The sequence below is a fragment of the Zonotrichia leucophrys genome, chromosome 2, assembly GCF_028769735.1.
Source record: "Zonotrichia leucophrys gambelii isolate GWCS_2022_RI chromosome 2, RI_Zleu_2.0, whole genome shotgun sequence".
NCBI lineage: Eukaryota > Metazoa > Chordata > Aves > Passeriformes > Passerellidae > Zonotrichia > Zonotrichia leucophrys.
Window position 1 is genome coordinate 10542974 of NC_088171.1, and position 22518 is coordinate 10565491.

General features: G+C 38.0%; 1 protein-coding gene across 3 annotated transcripts in view; it reads right to left on the reverse strand.

The window, feature by feature from the left end:
- Positions 1–22518, reverse strand: part of ESYT2 (extended synaptotagmin 2) — an 80542-nt gene that overhangs the window by 34516 nt on the left and 23508 nt on the right. For all 3 annotated transcript variants that reach the window (XM_064703911.1, XM_064703913.1, XM_064703912.1), the window contains exons 2-6: positions 15815–15856; positions 15094–15228; positions 13257–13333; positions 7457–7529; positions 6552–6641 (exon numbers count right to left, since the gene is read on the reverse strand). In XM_064703911.1, coding sequence (XP_064559981.1) covers positions 6552–6641; positions 7457–7529; positions 13257–13333; positions 15094–15228; positions 15815–15856 — 417 coding nt within the window. The remainder of the gene's footprint in view (positions 1–6551; positions 6642–7456; positions 7530–13256; positions 13334–15093; positions 15229–15814; positions 15857–22518) is intronic.

The following is a 22518-nucleotide window of genomic DNA, read 5'->3' on the forward strand; positions in this document are numbered from 1 at the left end:
AAGGTACAGGAATAAATACTAAGACCAATTTCAGAAATGTTAAAGACAAATCCTCTTCCATTTGAAGCTGAAGCTCATAAATTAAAAAAACATTATTACAGCTAAGAACTTTACAGGGTTATTAAAAAAGCTTTGCAAATAAATCTTAAGCCATTAAATGTTTTGGAAGGAATATGAGCCTTCAAACTCCTGCCATAATCAAGCTTTCACTGTTTGGGCTTTAAAGGTAAATTCCCCTGTCAGATAAAGCTTGTTGCATTCACCCACCACAGAGTTTCCTTTCCAGTTCTACCAGAAGCACCCAGCAGTAAAACACACTCTAATCTTGGTCTACAGGTATTAGGGAGAAATTATTTTTGTTTTCTCCTCTTCTGCTTTTTTTTAGTGTTCTATCTCCCCCTGTCCTTACCCCATCGTTCCTTTCAATAAAGTTGTTTCAAGTCTGCTCTTGGTTTCCAAACATTAAAGAGCAACTCAGGGGAAAAAAAACCCAACATCTTTATATCTGCAAAAGTGTAGAAATAACACTGACAGCAGACACACTCACAGCAGAGTGAGAAGAAAGGAGGCAAAAAATTTCTCCATAAGCAGGAGAGAGCCCCCAGCCACAGTCCAGCAAAATAACAAGGGGTTTTCACTCTGTATTTTGGGCACTGCCATGCCATGACTTGCTGGAGAAGAACAGGACCCCCTAATGTGGTTCTGACAGAAGTTACAGCAATGTTGCCATCACAACTAACTGAAGAGTCCTTTGGAGGAAAAGGGAGCAAGCAAAGGACTCCCAGCTGATGAATCTTTTATGAAGCACCAAACCTAAAAACTTTCCATATTTAAAAAATAGCTTAACAATATGATTTCCTCCTCTGTCATCATTTTAAGCAATGCATAATTCTCTTAGTTTAGCTAAATTCAGAGAATGCCAGCTGGTTCTCTGCAGCAGAACTAACAGAAAAATTTTCCAGAACACTGGAAAAACTGCGTGCAGAATTTGTAAGTAAATGAAATTGTGCCAGAAGCCAGAAACGATGGTGCCTTTCCACAACACACTGCAGCTAGAGAGGTGATGTGCCTTGCAGACTCTACCCAGCAGCTCACTGCACAAAGGCAGATTCCAGACACCAGTAACGCCTTCCAATGAAGTAATCTGTGTGTCTTGTGACTCAAACCTCTTACAATTCTTCCTTTTCTCAGAGAGGTGAAAACAAATTTCGTTATCTGCCTGAAAGCCAAGAAATTCTCATCTTACCAAAGCTCTGTACTGAGAACTAACACAATGCATATTTTGGAAGAGGTTAAAAAATCAGATAAAAAAATAAACCCCTTCAGCCAATAGGAAAAGATAGGCTAAAAACTAATGAGCATCTCTATACACACTGGGTGTTCTCAAGACCCTAGAAACCTTTACAAAGGGAAAAATATGTGCTGGAATGTAGAATACACAGGGCCATAAATAAAGCTCACAGAAATACAAAAAGCAGCCTCTAAACACTGCCAACCTTGTGGCTTGATTTGGCTGCCATAAACAATACTAATTCTCAGAAGAGAAGCCACAGCATATTTTAAAATGCTGATTAACAACTTCCTGCTAAATGAGTTATGGAAGTGCAATACTTTTGTAGGAAAACTGAAGCTCTACTACAGGCCATGAGGATACAAATCCATGGGATAAGATGTGATTCTTCCCAGGAATTGCTTACAAGAAGGGAACTAATGGGCCCTCTACTGTTACTTGTGAAAGGCCATACCAGACATGGTACAATTTGTTTGTTTGTAAAGCAAAGCCCATCACCACCTACAACACTGAAGTGCTGGCATTGCTGTAATAATTTAATATGTAACATTATCCATTGTATCTCTCAGGAAATACACAATAAACTCAACCTTTCAAACAACAATACAGAGTAGGTGCTGTAGTATTCCCACTGGTTTGTGCAGGAAACACAGCATATCTCTGCACAGAAATGGTGTTTAAAAGTTTTTCAGTGGTAACTCTCTGAAGATTTCCATGAGACAACTGCTAGAGAAGTAAGATGTACACTTGAGGGGGTAGAAGACACAGCAGGCAAGTGAGCTGAAGAGACCAGAAGCAGGATCACAGTTGACTTTGCACAAATCCAGTGCACCTGCTGTTCTCCACAGTGTCAGCCACTCACAGCTTTACTCAAGCCAATTCTCTCCTCCTTCTCTACTCCTTCCTACCCTTCTACCAGTCTGCATTTTGATTCACACCCTCACACCAGTCTCCTGACTTTAGTGAGCTGGCTCAGGCAACTAAAATACATCTGAAGGACAGGAAATTGGGCATTTCTTATGGTGTTTAATATCCTGCCAGCTCATGTCCCTTAGCCAGCTTCCTCCAGCAGCAGAAGTTTCAAAACTGGTGTAAGAGAGACAACAGCATTGAATGGGAGGGCACAGGGAGAAAAGAATAAGGTACTGTGGAAACACCACTGTGATAGCCCTTAAAACATCCCATAAACTCCCAAAATCTAAAATCACTGAGAAAAAATGTAAGTTGTAGCAAATTTTAAGTTTGCTGAGTAGCAGTGAAAATCATTCACTTCATAAGTAACAAGACTAGTTCTTAACAAATGTTATTCTAACAGTAGCTGTGCATCAGCATTTACCCAGGTGTTCCACAAACCTGACAGTCCCACATGTTCTAGATTCATTTTATACATTCCACATAACCATTTTATTTATTTCCAGCCATTTCACTGGACTCATTATGGCTGCAAGCACTCCTTTTTGAGTCTAATTTTCATCAGGACTTATAATTTTGAAAGTCCCATCCAGCCAGTTTTCCAAAGGCAGACAATATTAAGTGAAATTAAGCCTTATAAAAAATTAATCAAACTACAGGGCAGAACCAATCTATAAAGTGAGCAGAAGGAGAGCAGTACTCAAGTCATCAAGTGAAAGGCAAAACTGTGAATCTGAAAATGAGAGCTTTGGAGGAGCTGCCCATTTTTCCTGGAAGACATCCTGTTTTCCAGCCATTGTTCTTTTTGAAACATTAGTATTTTTATGTGTTTGCCTTATTGGGAGGGTTTTGGCTTTTATTAAGAGAAAACGGTTGGGTTAGGACACACCCTCAATTCTGAGTGTGCCACTGAACAAGCTTTTGAAAATTACCCATTTACAGTACAACTATAAGCCATATAAGCTTCTATAACTGAACAGCAAATCAAAATAACTGTGCACTGATTCATGATAAAAGTAAAATGATAGCTAAAACTCTGAGAACCAACTATCTGGTAAATATACATAATGTTAATATAGTGAGAAAATGCAAAGAATCTCACAAATCCTGACTGTTAGTCCAATGCCACCTTCTCTCTAGCACTGACACTCAGAGATTTAAAAGACCACTTCAAACATTAGAATGCACATATTTTCCTTCCTTGAAATGTCCTACATATTTGGATTTATAAAATAAGCTGATGAAACTTTTAACACCTTCCTCACAATAACAACAAAATACAGTATATAGAAAGTTTCATAAGATGTAAGAACTCTTGAAAGATCAAAAACTTTATGTATTACTCAGAAATATGAGACTGGTAAACTCATAGGCCATGTTGCCTTTTATAGTCATTAAGTCCAGCAAACAGATGATACAGAGCAAGAGGAATTGTTGCCAGTTACTTTAGACTGGAAAATATGAGAACAAAATCTAATGCCAGCTGCCAGCTAATTCCTCTTCTCTTCTAACAAAAATATTTAAGAAAGGCTTTCTTTGGCTGCAGCCATTTGCTCTCTAGTAAGAGAACAGAATTTGGTTCTTGCTATAATAAGGTTTATTTTACATTTTTCTACAGAAGTTAGAAAAATAAACACTGAGAAAACACACTGTGGTGGGGGGAGAAGTCTGGAGAAAGCTGAACAGCCATGGATAACTGTCAAAGTTATGGCCTATCTTAGATTATTTTAACCATTCACCCTTAGGTTTGCTCAGACATTGATCACTACCTTAGTTTTTAAATGAAAGGAGGGTGAAAAACACTTTTAGCATTTTTGTAACTGAATACTTTTGGGGAGGGCTTGACTTTTTAGTCCAAGCTGATACTCTGCTCTATCTCCCATCCCTTTTTTGTCCTATTAATAAAGTGTCAGGGGTAGGACAAAAGACAAAATTACTATGGACAAAGTATTTCCCAAAATTCACAAACTGACCCCAAATGAGGGGTGTTTCACTAGACATGTTTTCAGTTTCTTTTCTGAGGTGCAAGCTGTCCTAGTTAAGCACTTTGCAGATGCATCACACTTAGAGAAGAGTGGGCACAGCTACCAGAGTTAAAATCCACTGGCGAAGGCTCTGGGAGTAGCAGAAGTGGAAGGTTTGGATATCTCCTACCAGAGCAGGATGCTGGGGAGCAGAGCAGTGCCAGGAGCTGCTTCTAAGGATTCCTGGGGCTGATCTCTCCTCCTACCACTGCCAGCTTTCCCATCTCTCCCCCAGAAGGCACCAACAGGAGCACCTGCAGGAGGGACCCCAGGGCAGTGCAGACATCCTGGGTCAGGTCGTGGCTCCAGCACTGAGTGTGTCAGAATGGCTTCACAGAAGCACTGTACAAAACAGAGCTGAGACAACACAAACCACATCTAGACAATGCAGAAATGCTACTCCTGTAGGGCAAAAAGAGGCAGCACCTCTGTCCACATAACTACACTTTCCTCCCTGCTCCTCTAAACCAGAATGTTTGCATTTAACTTGTTTATTGGATGGACCCTGGAATGAGCTGGGGACTGTACTGTGTATGGAAGTTGTTTAGGAGAGGATTGCATAGCAAAATTATATCAGAGAGTATGCTAACAATTACATAGTGCAAACCAGCATAAGACAGCATTCAATCCTTTCCAGGGCCATGCTTACTTTGTTAGGATAAACATGAAGATTAACAGTTGTCCTACACTCATGGCTCAGCCACAGATTAAAAATGAGGTGAAACTTAAGCAGACATCTCCTTGTGTTTAGGCTCATTTCAAAGAAATCTGTGGAAATCCAAATTTGGTTCATCCCAATGTAGTTTCTCAACTATTTCCAAATAAGAGCCATGATGTTTTACCAGCTTTGCATGAACTAATTCACTTTTACAAAAACATTGACTAAATCGGGTACAAAACATTTCCTAATTATTGCATATTTTACTGAGATTTAAGTCTCCATTCCTTCTACCCAAGCACACATGGTTTCTCTAGACAGATGAAACAAGCCACACAAACACACAAGTGATGTAAGTTTTTTCTAGGCCACACATAAACATCTAAAACCAAACCTATTTTTCAACATGGTAGCAAAAATTTATCATGGGATATTTGTTCAAAAGAACTGTATCACAAAAATGTGATTTCTTTGAACAAAGTAACAACAGACCTCCTAAAGCTGTTGAGGAATTCACTCTCACCCCCCCAAGCCTAAATCAACTTTTCAGAGTTTCAGACTGCTGATGAAACCAAGATGATCACTTTGTGATGCTTCTAAGTGTCTAAACCCCTGCACTTGTAATTTGTGATCTGCCAGTCTGAAACTGTTAGACCTGGACATAGTAAGTTTTAATGTTTAATTAGAACATCTTCAAGGAAAGCTTCCAATGGAAAATATACATTCAAGTAAGAGATGGAAACAATTAATTTCTTTAAAGAAGTCTATGGAGCATAAGAATTTCCATGTTCTTCACATTTTCTGTTAGGCTCTTATGGAGACTTATTTAAAGCAGCACCAAACTTCAAATTGCTGAAAGTGCCTCACACACACACATATACAACATCAAAGAATTTTCCATCAGCCAAGTGCAATGTGTATTATGTTATCCTTTAAACTTTTATAAAAAAAGATTTGGTGAAGTGCTTGCCTAAAACTGAATGCATTTGAGGGCTGGTCTCTTGTTTACACATGCCAGTTTGGCTGTATCATTTTCATACCAGCCAGACCTTGTTGGCTCACCTTTGTTTCACTGTTATTCCTGCCCAAACAGGCATTTGGCCTATGACCTTCTCTCTGCTTTCCACTTTTGCTGCTATCATGATTATTTTGAATTCCAATTCCATCTCACTATGTACTTCATCCACTCTCACACCTGGGTCACTGGTAAATGTAATAGAAATTGCCACTTGCTATCTAGGAAAAAACTTCACAGTAGGTGGGTAATTTCCCAGTTTAATTTGGGCTAACACCAGCATTGGTTTTCTTAACAACCTTGCACAGATTTGTGAAATTTTAAGTTAGAGCTACAGAATATCATGAGAAGAGCAACCACAGCTTTTTTACAACCAATCTAGATGGTATCTGTTATCTTTCCTTACCCACAGGACTTGTAAGAAAAGTTTGACAGCTTTCACAAAAAACACTCCCAAATTCCAAGGTAATTATTATCCATCTTGGCTCCTGCTAGCATTCACAAAATTTTTCCAGTGCTTATCTGTCAAAATTCAAGCAAACAGTGATTTCCCAAACTCTTTCCTTTTGCTGCTTAATTCCTGCTCCATCATTTTTTAACTACCATCATCAGCACTCTAAAAAAAGTGGAAAGGGAGATAAAAGTGCTTACAGGTTTCCTAAGGAAAAACAGGGATAGTGCTCCAATTAGGGGCATGTCTCCAATCAGTGGTTCCAGGATAACCCTCATAGTGCCATGGATCTGTGAAAGGGGAAGAAAAAAAAGACAATGAAATTTACTTTAGTCAAATTTTAAATAAAATTTATTTGCTGGCAAGGCTCAGACATCTAATTCATTAAATTCTTGTTTATGGTAAAACTTTATATATGTATAAATTCTTTCTTCATATGTCATTCAGACCCAAAAAAATTCATACAAGCACTTAATAGCTGTGCTTAAAAATTCATTACATTCATCTGTATCATGCAGTGTCATGTTGGTGGCAATTTTTTGAAATTGTGAAATAGATTATTTCTACAGCTCCATGTAAACAAATGTGACACAAGAAGCACAGTGGCACCACAGAGCAGAATCAGGTAAATGCTTACAGGTCTGTCAAGACACACATGTGAAAGAGCCAATTCTGCTCCTTAGGGAGAGATCTGTTATCAGGAAGTTCAGGAAATCTCAGAAACAATATCAGAAGGCAAGGCTACTAATGGTAATTGCATCAGTAATTCTATCTGATGCTTAGATACTACATGAAATAAAGTTTTAGGCTCCATGGTGCCTTTATAAACTGACACATCACTTGAACACATCACATCAACTTGATGTGAAATTATCTCTAGCTTTTCCTGCAGTGAATGTTACATATTTGTTCTACATCTTAAAGGAAGTTTTTTCTTTTCTTAAGTCATGTTACTGAAATTCTAATGCAATATCAATCCTATTCACCTAAGAAAAAAAAGTAAGCTAGAAAACTACACAATTACTGTTCCTTTCTTATAGATTATTTCATCAGAAAATAGTGATTTAGTGATATGAAAATCAAAAGAAAAAAACCTGAATTTCACCTGTATGCTTTTCACACCAGCTCTGCAGAAGTATCTCTTGATCTCCAAATCAATTTCACAGTTTCCAACAAAACTAAACCAAAAAAGAAAGTATACATTTCACTTTTATGACCTAAATTGCAATAAACTGTTAGTTCTGTTTTGCAGTGTCATGACGACGTATTTTGTTTCCCAGTATATGCACAAAAATGCATGTTGAAATATTAGAACATAAAACAATGCCAGTTTGCTTAAACATCCTTTCAAAACATCACTGTCATCAAAATCACTCAAATTAATACCTAGGTTTGCTACCATGTCCAGAAGGATGCCTAATAGGAAACAAGCCAGAGGCCCTACTTTTGGGAAATAATGGACAGAGAACTCATACTCCATTTCAGGAAAGCTCTCCACAGATCTCATTGATAGTAAATGTACCCAAATCCACTCTCATCTAACATAATCATGAGAAGCACTAGACAGAGATGGTAGTTATGCTAAAAATGAAACTTGTCTGAAATATTCATAGACTTGCAAAGCCAGTCGTATTTAGAATTTCAATAAGCAGGGCATGCTGAGCTGAATGATCTTCTAAGCAAGTTCTAAGCCAAAAACAGTTGAGCCCTTTCTGAAGGGAGAGAAGGCAGGAAGCAAATTAGAGAATATATTAAAAATTATGCATATTTTTCCCTGAACTGTTCTTGCATCCCATTTTTGGGGATCAAGGTCAAGTGATTGAAATTTTTCAGATGCTGCCCTGTATTTCAGATTTGTCTAAGTTGGTAAAAAGAAGTCCCATCTATTTTGTCATGTTACAAGGCTACAAGATTATTCACACACAACTCAGGCCTGGATTTATAACTGCTTTCCCTCAACCATGTACCAGCAGAGCTGAGCAACTTTTCCCAAGAGCTGGTACTGCTGTGAGACACTTAGGTTCTGAAAACAAACTAATTTTGAGACCCAACAAGGAATTCAGGAAGAAAGCTTGAAACTCTGATTTAGCATGGAATTGGTCAATGATTGTGCAGAATGAGAGCTAAAAGCAAAACCCAAGCATGAATGCCATGCTCCAGGTGGGGAGAGATCACTGGACTACACTCTCTAAAACAGAGGCTGTAGAAGAAGCACAAATGAAATCTGAAAAGCTTTCTGAACAGACTGCCCAGGTAAAGAAAATGGAAGAAGGAGCCAAGAGGGATGGAGATGAGCCAGATTAAAGCCAGACACTGCTGAAAGGAGGGGGAAATTGTTCCTTCTGCAGTGCATCCTGTTTCAGATTCTGCAGCAGAGTGCAGGTTTCTGCACATTCGTTCCTCAGACCTGGCCTGTACAGTGTTAGCTGTGTTTGGGAGTATGAAGTAATCTTATTACAAAAATGTTTGGGGAATTGTGAACAAATGGAATTGCTCTCTTCATTGGCTATTCCAGGCTCAAGTCAATATAGAATAAATTACTCTTACAGTAAGAGCAAGAACAGCAGGATTGCTGTTCCCTTCTCCTGAGCCTGAGGGGCACAAAGAACTACCAAAGGAAAAAACAAGGTGAGAGCTGCTGCATTCCACAAATCCATTTCCCAAATCATCTGTATCCTCCTCTGCTCTGTGTGTGGTGGTGCTGTCTTTGGGATTTCAACAAATGCAATTCTTATCAATCCCTTAAACAGAAATAAACAATAGCACCAAGACTTTCCTGTAAACATCCATCACTGGAATTTATTTTCAACTATTCAAAAGATAAGACTTTGCAGAATCTTTTTTGTTTAATGGCCAGTTTGGGGAACTGGAAGACAACAACATGATGGGGTCTATGTCAAAGGAAGGTGACAGTTGCTTTCCTTGGAAAGAATGTAGTGTGACTGTACAGTTTAAAAATAGGTATGTAACTTTTAATACACAATTTAAAACGATGTAATTTCTATTTTTAACCCATCTAACTATATATAGAGATAGTAGAGATATATATAAATACACTCCCACATATATATATATATATATAATTGCATAACAACATGACACAGAGAAGCAAGGTCAATTAAAACCTGCAACTGAAACCTCAATCTCAGCACTCTGCAGCACCAGAACTATTTGTGTTATGAAGACTGGGAAGCAATATGCTTGTTTGAAAATCCATAACAACATGATGACAAACTGAAGTAAAAATAGTAACAAACTGCATTTGAGGGGACTAAGTCAACAACATTTAACTTTATAATAAAGCTAAATATGGTTTTATCCCCCAAGATATCTGGCTGGGTCCATTAACAGTTGATGCCTACATAATTCCACTGTAATACACCATACAACTTGAAAGTTCATAAAGTAAGCAAATTCTATACATTCAGATCATAATATCCCAGAAATATTTATGATCCCTTTAAGGTACAGAACACTGAGATAGATCACAGTTTAATGAGGACACTCTTGTAAGAATATTAACAGCAGCTGTACTGAATCAAAAGAGAAGCATGATGTACTGCATGTGGTCATTGTAGCCCATGGGAGATACCCAGAAGAAAAAGAAGAAAAAAGAAGATGTTATAGCAAAAATATTTCTCATATTACAGTGCTTTGTGGCTCTGTATACTGGACTATCTAAATTGTTTTTAGAAAGTCTTTAGTCCCTATTTTTACATTTGTCCTCTGCCAGTATAATGTAGTGAGTCTCCTATTCAAGTATTCCACGTTTGAAAAAATCTGCCATGTGTTTTAATCTGCAGCCTAAAACTCTTTCAGTGCATCAATTTTTTGTTGAGAAATTGAAAGAACTCAGGCTATTAACAACTACTTCTTCAATCTCTCAATTTTCTTGCTTTCTTTGCTACAGTTAACATTTGAATTGACTGGCTTTAACTTGTTTTCTGTTGATCCATAACCTTTACCCAAGTATTTACTACATTCACACACTTTAGCAAATGTAAGATTTCTTTTTATTAACAATTTCTCTAGATTTTATCTTCATTTCCTTAAGAGGTTGAAATTTTTTCCTTGCCCATATTTGTCATCAAGAACTAGACTTTTAAACTGTAATGAGTTTTGATAATTTTTTTAAACATAAACTCCAAAGTAAGGGAAAGGCAAAGCATTCGCTTCACAAATATGGTTCTCAAACTGAACTTTTAAATACATTCTCCAGTGCTTTGTGGATTAGTTATTCAATCTACTTAGAGTGAAGCTCTTAATTGGACCCTGAGTGATGCACAAAATGTGCTCTAAAGAGTTCTGAAAAATACTCTGAAGCAATGATCATAATGCACTCAGTATCCTTGCAGAAACAATAGAAACTAAACCAAAACACACTCCTTTTGCAATTAAAATTAAAAGCAGACAAAAAAAACCCCTCAAAGATGATGCAAAAAAATACTCTTGAGTTTTGGAGACACATTGAACCTCTTAAATGCACTATGGAAGGTCCAAAGCAAATGCACACACCCCACCACAAACAACTGACACCAGAAAGGGCTAAAAGAAGCCACAATAGTGGAACTGCAGGATAAAAGGGGATTCTTAAAAGAATTAATGTACTTTAAACTGAAAAAAAATATAAATAAAATCTTTCCTTCCTTCCCTCACCACACACCCCACAGGGCTTGGCTTCCTACAACTATTCTTATGAATGTTTAGAGATTGTTTGAGAGGTCCTGCTCAACTGTATTTAGAGAATGAAGGCTTTATAGAAGCTCCTAACTTTAAACTTAGAAATAAATTGAAGTTATAACAAACTAATTTAACTGGATATTAAAATCTAGAGGAATAAATACTCCGAAGGATGGACTTTTCTCCAGCAGTGAGACTGCTCTTTATAATCCTGCAAAACTGCAATAGAAGACATAATTTAAAGTTGGTATCTGTATTTAACTCTGTATCTAAATGTATCAAGAGGCACTTATTCTTCCTGTTAGGACTGAGACAATCCCAGTGATAAGACTCTCAGAGGACATATAAATCAAACTATTAAAAAGCAAACAACATTCAAACAGTAACAACTGGTACAGGGGGCCACGGGGGCTCTCTGTTTTAACTTGCATACTAAAAGCCTTTGAAAAAGAGCCCTTTCTGAATGAGGTGACAAGGACAAGTCTTAAATATGAACCAGGACTCCTTTGATGATGGTTTTGTCTAAGCCTTAGTTCCTAGAAGCTGTGATAGCCACTCCAGAGCTCTCGTTTCCCTTTTCTTCCTGGAAGCCTGTGCCACCTGCATTAGGGACAGGATGCTGGGCTCAACAGGCACCCAACTGACCCAGCACAATTATTGTCATCTAAATCACTTCAGGGAATTTATTTCAGCCTTTTAGACTGGATTCTATTGCTGCTGTCTACCACTTATCTAAGCAGGTTGCAAGGTGATGCAATGAGACAGATTTCTTCCAGTTCTATGTAACAGGACATTATTCCTGAAATTTTTGTACAAACCTACTGGCCTTTTTACTTTTATCTGCTTCATGAGGATGAGCAGAAATGAAAAAAAAAAACAAAAAACCTAGATTTACTCTATCTTCCTGTGAATAGCTCTGCCTTAAAGGGAAGAAGTGGTTTTGGAACAGAAAGAGCTTCTTAAAAACAATTTCTATGGACTGTTTGGTCAGATTAGATTGTTTTCCTGAGGGCTTATCTCTGAAGAGGTGAGGCTGCTCTCCCAGCTGCTGGCAGAAGTGGCAACAAAGAGAAAACTGAAGGAAGTAGCTCCATTAGGGCTAACACATTCATCCAGTGAAAAAAGCTCTCAAGAGCCAATCCTGCTGTACTTTGTCCAGCAACACCAATCCCTGGTTTGAACAGCTGTCTTTTCCCTACAGAAATAAAGTGATTCAATTCAATACAGACTGGGCTCTGCTCACAGATGCAGCCCCCAGCTGCTCTGGAACCCAGCGAAGGAGACAGCAGCCTTTTCTCTCATCACTCTGGGGCCTGCCCAGCTCTGCCAAAGCAGCAAAGGCTTTAGCATAGCTGAGCTTTGCACAAATAATTCAAATTTAAGAACAACCACATCAAATTTTGGAGGTGCCTCTGAAGCTGAGATGCCTGATGACCCTCCTGGCTGCTGCAGGGGAGCAGTGAGGAGCACAGAGGCTGCTCCTTGCTGGACTGTCAGTGACTGACAAATTTGGCCTTTCCATAACCCACAAACAGGCAAAAGTAGCCACAGTAACACAGACCTAAGATGATCAAATGCAAAAACATTGCTGGGTTCACTGACTGAACTTCCAAAAAACTATGCAACTGCAGATTGTGCTGAGAATGACTTGGGTAAATGTAGGGTAGACCTACTGAGAAACCTATATAAAAGGAGTCAGGATGAAATAGCAAAGAAAGAAGCAGCAATGGAGCAGTGTCATTTTGGCATTTTATAACACACAGATTTACTCTGGTAAAGTAAACACAAATTGTTCTGTAGCTATCTTTTTTTTTTTTTTTCTAATACTATGTTTATAAAATAATCCAAGTAACTGAGAAAAGTAAAAAAACCAAAAAAATCTTACATCTTAGATTTCAGACTACATTTAATGTCAAAGTATTAACACATTAAGGAAAAAGTCAAAGACACTGCTTTATCTTTGGAAAGTATTTTTTTTATTAACAAACACGACTTTAATGATGAAACCACACTGAATTGATATTCCATTTCCCTCAGATTAATGCTATTTACAGCATGCAACTTCTTCCTCTATTCATACACAGAACTAACTATATTTGCATATATAGAACTAACTATATTTGCATAATGAAGCAATTCTCCTTTCAGGCCAATGTAACTGCCAAATCAAGCAATGTGCAGATTATAAAGCAGGGACCCCATTGTAATATATTAATAAAGTTTACCTGATTTGAAGGTCCAAAATGATCTGCCTTTTGTCCACATTTTCAGTGTACACTTTTACACCATTTATCCTCAGAGGCTGGAACAATGAAGAAGTAAAAGTTGGATTCTTCTACGGAAGTATATTAAACTCTAAACTTTGAATTAAAGGTGAATATAGACATATTCATGCCTGAAGTTAAGAACCTACTATAAACATTAAAAGGTGTGAAGTAAGGCTATCACAATTTAGTTCAAACTCTTATTTCAAGGGTAAAAATTACCTCACTGGAGTCCAGTTAACTACAATCCTTCCAGAATTACCCTGGGTATGGACCACTAAACTTCAAGATTTACAAAATATTTAATAATCAAGCTTTCTCTCTCCCCTGCATAAACATCTGATTTCCCTGTAGAGGTGTCTAACATTCCCAAAGCATTCTTTTCTGTGTAACTACAACAACAAGCTAAATTTAGCTCACAAAAAACTGCCTTAAGTGGAATTTAGTGAGAATAGATGGAAAAGAATCTGTAATTCCCAAAAAAGTTGTGTCAATGACTCTGTGCTGTCTCTCTAAATCATTGTGTTCACACTCTCCCCCCTCTCCCTCACACAGAATTAACACATATCAATCACACACTCAAGCCTCAAATATTCATCAAACACTAGGCAGGAGAGGATGACTAACAACCTCCCATTTGAGTTTTTTCCTTTCTTGAAAAATTTTCATATTTCTATTTACACCTCTTTTATAATTTGTGTGAAATCAAAATCTCACTGCTGTGTTGGGGCTGTGCAGCTCAACCAACTCGATCAAGGCTGCAATATAAAGTAAGAATAGCTCTTTGTCATGTCCAAGGTTACTCAATTCAGCTGCAGAACCACACAGAGGTCTGGGAGCTAATCTCAAACATACTTAAAAGAAATGCTTCAGTCTATAATACAAATATATCTAGGGTAAGACAGAGTAAAAGTAAAACCATGTAAAAGGTTTTACAATTTAATAAATAATAAACCAAACACAGAAAAGGTGCAGTAAAGCATAATGAACTTTAACCTACATGAAATAGTCACAAAGAGAGGAAAAACAATTCCCCTCTATCACACCTGAAAATTAATTTTAGGTTTCCTAACATTTGAGGGTGGGGTGTGGGGGTGTTGATTTTTAAATCCCTATTTGAAATTCAATTTATGACAAGCAATAGAAACACAAAAGACAACTTCAAACAAAAGCTGTTAAACTGCATCTCAAAGCAGTAAAGTTCTGGTTAATGCAGGGATGATTAAGTTGTGCTGAAGTTGCTGCAAGCAGAGGGGATCATTCTCAGCTTGCACTGGTCAAACAGGCTCTCCTGCAGGCATGAGACCCCTTCTTTCATGGGCTGGAACAGAAGACAAATATCTGTATGCCCCTTTAGACTGTGATTTGTGCAGTCCTTGAGAAGCCAGGCCAGCAGCCTTGTCACTCACCCCACACATAACATGATCAGAAGTGCATCTGTGACAAGAGAAATGCACTTGGACCCTCTGCCAAAAGGATAATGGTTCCTGCTCACTTAATGTAAAGCATTGCATGAACAATATTAAAATTACACTGCTGTGAGCTCTTCACGTGACCAGGCATTACTACACTGAGTCATCTCCAAATTCCCAGTCAAGTTTCTGAAGCATAGATCCCAGGAAATGCAATCAAGCCTCTGTTAAAAAACCCACACATTTTTATTTTAATGTTACAACAGAAATCAGAATCAGGCTTACGACCAAGTGTCACAGAGAAATATTTCTGTGCAGATTTGAACAGGATACATGAAAATGTTGTGTAAAAGAGGGTCTCTTAAAAAACCTCACCAGACACTGACCTGATGACCAATATCAATCTTTGTAAAGCTGAAGGTACTGAGGTGGTTGTTTGCTCCTCTCACTGCTGGTTCGATGGTTTCTCGGAAGAGTTTCTCAATGAATTGACAAATAAAAGGCCACATCTGTTTTACAGTCTAAAGAGAAAAAAAATCTGCATGGAAGTACAGTTCTAAAATACATGAATAAGTTATAAATGTAAAAATTAGAACTTCACTGCATCTGAATTTTTTATCTGAAAATTCTATATTGCTTTTTTTTCTTACTATTTTCTCATTAATTCATGTTCTTCTATGCTCTTTGAATGAAAGATATTTTTTAAAAAGTAAGCTACATAGATTTATGTCTTAGATTATCACACACACAAATCAAAACTGCAAATTTCATTTATTTTTAGATTGTAGGTCAGGAACCTACAGTAACTGGAAAGTATCCCAGACAAGTAGAAAATTAAAGATTGTGTTTACAGCTTCTATGACTTCTATGCAATTATAGCTGTCATTACTGTTATGCCACTTTAAATCATTCATAAAACTCACATTTTCAGGACCATGAAACTAAATTTAATCTTTCTTGTGACTAACTGGATCAACAACCAGAGACTTCAAGTGTATAAAGCATGAAGTTAAAATTACTCTGTTCTCAGATTCTTGCCTCATCTTTTATTTTCATCTCAGCCCTCCCTCCTGCCCCTACCCATTTAGGAGCAATGCTTCTCCTTACCTTGTTGAGCCATTCTGCTCTCTCTGTGTCTGGAAAATGCACCTAAAAACCCAAAACAAACACAAAACAAAAAATTAGTACAAATACAAAACACTTTGTAGTTGATTGTGTCCAGTCATTTATAATACCAGAAAGCTTAGGGATCTCTCTAGACAGTGGACAACATATTGAGCAGTCAACACTCCTGACAAGAGAATTAAAATACAAGCAAATTAAAATACAAACTCATTTATGAACTAAATAAATATATGCTTGGGCTTGTTTCTAGTAGCAATACCTGGAATAAAGTAATGCTGTAACACCATGGACAAACTAAAAAACAAGCACAGCCAACCCAGCTTGTGTCAACCAATATTAACACGACACACACGACTGCCAGAGTCCTGAACTGCACTTCTACTTCCTTTCATTCATGCCAAACCTTCTTCAATGGCAATAAATCATGGCTATACATATTTAATCAGTGAAGTTGAAGCTCAGGAATATGGATTTAAGTTCAGCCAAAAGCCCTTTGAAAGACATTTCTAGTGATTTCTTTCTATAAACAACTGCAGAAACCAGTCAGAGTGACAATTTATATACAGGGCAGAAAGTGCCCATGGCAATAGGAAAACATCAATTAAATGCTCGAAGAACAGACACAGTTTTCCAGACATAGGAGAGCACAGGTAGTAGCTTTACCTTTTACAAATACACACACCAGAAAAACCCCAAACAAAAAACCCCTCCAAACAAAAATAAAGCCCTGAAAAAGCAGAGCTAACAAGACTTTCCTTAGAAACTCACAGGCTGTAGAACAAGATGCAGATCACACTTCCCAAACACAAAGAGCCTTTGAACACACTAAAAAACTGTGACCTACATATGGTGACTTTTGTGAAGCAGTGTCTCTACTTAACTGAACTGCCAAGTCTTAATCTCTTCATAGCATAACAGATTGCACCATGGCCTCAACAGCAGTTATTTTTATTATGCATATCCCAGATGTGAAGAGTCAGTGAAAGAACTACTCTTTAAACTGTATTTTCAACAAGATGAATTTGAAAGCAAGGCTCATTAATTACTTCTTTCAGTTTTTATTCACTTCTTGCATTAACAATCAGCACTAACATATTCTCCATATACTCAATCTACCCTCAGAGCAGTCCTCAATTTCATCTATACCCCCAAACTTTTGCTATATAGTTTTTGCTATGCTGCCCATCAGCAGCATAATAAACAGTGTCAGAGTTATCTCTCCAGTCTGTTTATTTTTCAACAATCCCAGGTCAATAACAAAGGTAAGCCCCATGTTTCTACAGATACCTAGAGAATTACAAATACTGCTGTCTTCCACTGTGAAGAAAGGTTCTCAGCATTTTTTTCAAGCATATCACATCTCTCAAAAGCTTTACAAGTGGTGCTAAAGTGTCCAGTGATCTGTTTGACTGAGAAAAGAATCATTTATTTTACTAAAGTTAAAAGAATAGAATTATTAATATCAGATGGAACAATTTGGGAACCATGTAATTTTATTCACTTAGAATTAATTTCCTAGAAAATTATGGTGGGTAGAATGTCATAACGCTGTACTTAAGACAGTTGGGGATGGTGTCTGATTTTTGAAAACAAAAAGTACCTAATTTGTTTTTTACTTTTGCAACACAAGCAGTTACAAGTATGTACATGAACTTACAGCTGAACGGAGTTTACGCTCAGTTTTTGTCTTGCAGGGTTCTCATGTTGCTCCCAAAGGCAAAAAAGTTAAAGGAACAGAAAGAATGAACACTGTTAACCCCAACACTAATAAATAATGATATTTCCTTTAAAATATTTGCCTTCTGGATCTGCAAACAGAAAAAATGCCAATTCTCAGTAATGACTTGTGCATGACATTGGATCAACATGTTTCATTGTGATTTAGGAGATCAGTGATATTCAGTTTCACAGGGTGAGGGCTGCAGAGCTGTTCCACATAGGGGACACCAAAGTAACCCAAGAGGAAATGCTCAGCAGCCTGCTACACCACTTAGACAAGCACAAGTCTCTGAGGCTGGAAGGGATCTACCCAGTGGTACTGGGGCAGCTGGAAGAAGAGCTCCCAGAGCCACTTCCCCATCATTTACCAGCAGTCCTGACTAACTGGGGAGGTCCCAGGTGACTGGAGGTCAGCAAATGTAACCCCATCCATCCACAAGGGCCTGGGCAACTACAGGCCTGTCACCCTGACCTGGGTGCCAGCAAAGGCCATGGAGCTGATCTCCTGTTATTGCAGCATGACTTAGTGGATGAGGGAAAGACTGTCAGTGTGCTGACCTGGACTTCAGTGAAGCCTGACATGTTTTCCCACAGCATTCTCCTGCAGAAACTGGCTGGTCATGGCTTGGATCAGTGTAAATCAGCTGGGTAAAAATCTGGCTGCATGGCCAGGCCCAGGGAGAGTGGGGGGAATGGAGCTACATCCATGGCTGTAACTCTGGCCAGTCACAAGTGTGTTCCACAGGGCTCAGTGCTGAGGACACTCCTGTTTACTGCCATTATCAATGATCTGTGTGAAGGCATTGACAGCAGCCTCCGTAGATCTGCAGGTGACACCAAGTTGGGTGGGAGTGTTGATCTGCTGGAGGGCAGGAAGAGTCTGCAGAGGGATCTGGATAGGCTGGACTGATGGACAAAGAGCAGAGGTTTGAGGTTCAACAAGGCCAAGTGCTGGGTCCTGCATTGGGGTCACAACAACCCCAGGCAGGGCTACAGGCTGGGGACAGAGTGGCTGGAAAGTGGCCCTGGGGGTGCTGGTTGACAGCAGCTGAACATGAGCCAGGTGTGCCCAGGTGGCCAAGAAAGCCAAAGGCATCCTGGCCTGAATCAGAAATGGTGTGGCCAGCAGGACCAGGGCACTGATTAGGCTGCACCTGGAATCCTGTGTTCAGTTTTGGGCCCCTCAATAAAAGAAGGACATTGAGGTACTGGAGCATCCAGAGAAGTGCAATGGAGCTGGAAAAGGGTCTGGAGCACAAGGCTTAGCTGGAGCACTTGATGGAGCTGGGGTTGCTTAGCCTGGAGAAAGAAAACTCAGAGGAGACCTTCTTGTTCCCTACAATTACCTGAAAGGTTGTTGTAGCCTGATGAGAGTCACTCTCTTCTCCCATGTGAAAAAGAGAGAGGATAAGAGGAAATAGTCTTAAGTTGCACCAGGGAGGTTTAGAATGCATATTTGAAAAATCATCTTTCATGGAAAGAGTTGTTAAGCATTGGAACAGGCTGCCTAAAGAAGTGGTAGAGTCACCAGTGCTGGATGTATTGCAGCTGTGGCATTTAGGGTCAGAGTTTAGTGGTGGATCTGGCAGTGTCAGATTAATAGTTGGACTTGATGATATTCAAGGTCTTTTCCTAAATTCTATGATTCGACAGACATTGCAATGAACAGCAACAAAATAAAATAAATAGAAGCAACAATTTAAACACACAGATGAGGAAAGGAAAAGAATATTCATGAAAATACCAAAAGCAAGCCTGTCTGGTCTGAGTAATGCAAGAAATAACAGTTGTCATGTTTACAATTCATTTTTAGTCTTCTGTACAAGTATCCAGTTGACATTCAACAGAAAAGATACACTAGACTTGAGAGAGGCTTCCTGCTCTAAATATAACCTCAGCCCAGATGAAATTAACCTTCCTCCAAAGGGTGATCCAACTTCCCAGACTCAGAGTAAAGACTTCTGAAGGCACAGGCCACATTCCCTGCATCATGCACACAGCTGACAGCAATGAGGAAAAGAGGAAGCATCTCTCTTGCACCTATCAAGCACTCTTCACATTCAGTCCCAGTTTATGCAGAAACACTTGAGATAGGTTGGGAAACAAAAAAGAGGCCACGGATACTCAAACTTACCCACATATGCTAATTTATTAATTTTTTATTTTATCTAGTCCACAGTCTTCATTAAAACCTTGCTTAACAGGACACGACTCTTAATATTTCCACAGATTTAATAATTACTTGTCCTTTGGTGTGCCACACCTATCATGCTCCTACAGATACATGAGTTGGCACTAAGCCTGCTCCTCATTTATGTAAGCCTAGTTTACTCCTGCAGTTGCATGTGATAATAGGCAACAAATAATACAGTACCTTCCATTCCTGTTTCTCATCTCTTTTCCATTCTTGCTTTTCTGCTTGCTCATTTCTATTTTAATATAGTTCAGTTTGGTGCCTATTCTGACACTCAAAACAGAAAGCAGAGAACCTTTTATTTTCAAGACTCTGAAATTTTCACTCAAGCCAACTTTGAATCAAAAGCTGGGCTTTGCTTAATCTTTAGATGCTCCAAACCCAGGCTGTCTGAAAACAAAGAATTAAAAATTTATCCATCTACTAATCCCATATAGTTTCATCCTGCTATATGAGACTGCAATATTAGTGGCAAAATTACTTTTTGCTTTAAGACTTTTTGACTTCAAATACAATTCTATGCATAGACAACAGGAAAAAGCCTGAGGGATAGAAGTTGGTACACTGGATCAGTCAGGACTGACACAAGAACATTGAAGCAACTGCACAAACATTTTTATGGCCAGAAGCAAGAATCAGACTAAGTGATGTGCAAAATCTGTTATTCTTGTATAAAAATCTATTGACAAGTATGACAGAAAGAGACAGAAGTCAAGATTTCAGCTAAGACAGTTAATGACTAATAGCATTTCCCTCTTGGCTTCTGTTGGTAAATTACTCATGCAGGTTTGGCAAGTAGCGTCATTTCAACCACTTGGTGTAGCAATCCTTTATTCAAAGCAAAGTATAACGAGAGAACTGATGGAAGAAATGCCCCAATGACCACGTTCAACTCCAAAAACATCATAATATTACATGTTCCAGGAAAGTTCTATTATTAAATGTTATCTTGCAAAATATTTGGAAGTGCGCAAAAGATGCATTTCTGCACATTAAAAAGACACTATCTGGCTTTCTCACACAACTGCTTGTTCTTAGCTCTAAATAACTTTCGTATTTACTTTCTACTTCTGATCTGCGCTTTCAAAAACTCAATTCAGAACACAGTATTTTTGGTAATGATCAATAAAATACCAGAAAGACCCCAAGGAATGCATTTCTATTGTCCTGGAAGTCAAAAAAAGAAAAAAGGGACAAAAGAAAACCACTTACAATAACAGTAAAACCAGCAGAAACATTTCTTATTATTTTATTTTTCAAACTCTCTTCATACTGGCTAAATTGACTCCGTTTTCTGGCCAGACTATCATCTGCATCTTTCCAAGGAAACAAGGCTAGACACAGAATAATAACTATTACACTCAAATGCCATGGACTAAGGATTGATGGGAAATTCTGAAGAGTCAAATAGCAATCAGCAAATAATATGAAATGAGGTTCAAAGCACAAATAACATTAATGCCTTAAATATATTTTTTCATTCACATAAAGGAAGTTTCACTTATCTACATAAATAGCCCTAAAAGCAAGCATTGACAAGAAATTCAGAGGGAAAGACATGACAATACCCCTCTGTAAGTAATGTTGAATTGCTCTCAACACAAGTCACAGGTACAAATAATCTGCTTTAAAACATAAATTTCATAATAGCTGTTACTATTCACTGATACCCTCATTGTAAAACATTTTTCTTTTAAAAATTATCTTTGAAAGTTTTCTCCATCCTTAAAGGTATTTATGAGACAACCCTAGTTAAATGTAACATTTATTTGTTGGTTATGATTAACACATAGGCTCTAAATATTATCTACATAACTCAACCAAAAATCTGAGGACCTACACTGAAAGTACAAAACTACAGGTATTGACCAGAGAGTTCCAAAACCTGAAAACTTAATTTGCTACAAACCAACCACGTTTCGTGACTTGTGTATTACAGCAATGGAAGAAATGGAAGCAATAAAAGCAGATCAGATGTAAAGGAAAAAAACCCCAACAACAATAAATAAAAAGCCCCAAACAAAACCCCACAAAATTTTGGGTTTCTTCCAATTTTACATTCAAAGATTAAAAGTAAGAATTCAAATGCTCTCAGACACATGTTGTGATTCTTGGGGTGCTCTCCATACGGCCAGGAGTTGGACTCAACAACCCTGATGAGGCACTTCCACATACTGTAGAATATTCTACATAAAACATAATGCACTATGATAGCTATGTTTAACAGATACTTATCTGAGTCAGCATTACTTTACTTAAGCTTAGTTCCTTCCCTTTGCATTGATCATTTGTTGTTCCAGATGTAAATCTTAAAGAAACTATATCAGTCACTTAAAGGTCACACAGTATAACCAAGTCTCTTTATATAGTTACAAAGCAGCAAAATATTCTTGAGCACTTTTCCAGTTATTTTACAAATATCTCTTCTATTAGATGCTGATCCCTTCTGCTTATTTTGGAAAGGTAAAATTACATGTAAAAATTCTCCATCCTCCTCTCTATCAAAAGTACATTTGTCTAGTTTAAATGTAAAAATGTATGAGGGTATCACAGTAAGTTTTCATAGTCTCTTCATACATAATCTGTGGGTAGGGAGAGACCATACCACAAGAGGAGATTCAGGACAGACACCCAAATTAGGTGCTCTAAAACCTTCTGAATGTACAGCATAAGCAGTTATTTAACCATTAAGCCTAAAGCCTGTGGTGTGGCAAAAAACCAAAACACACTAAAATTAAATTTTCCTTTGAATCACAGTTTGTCTAAACTCACT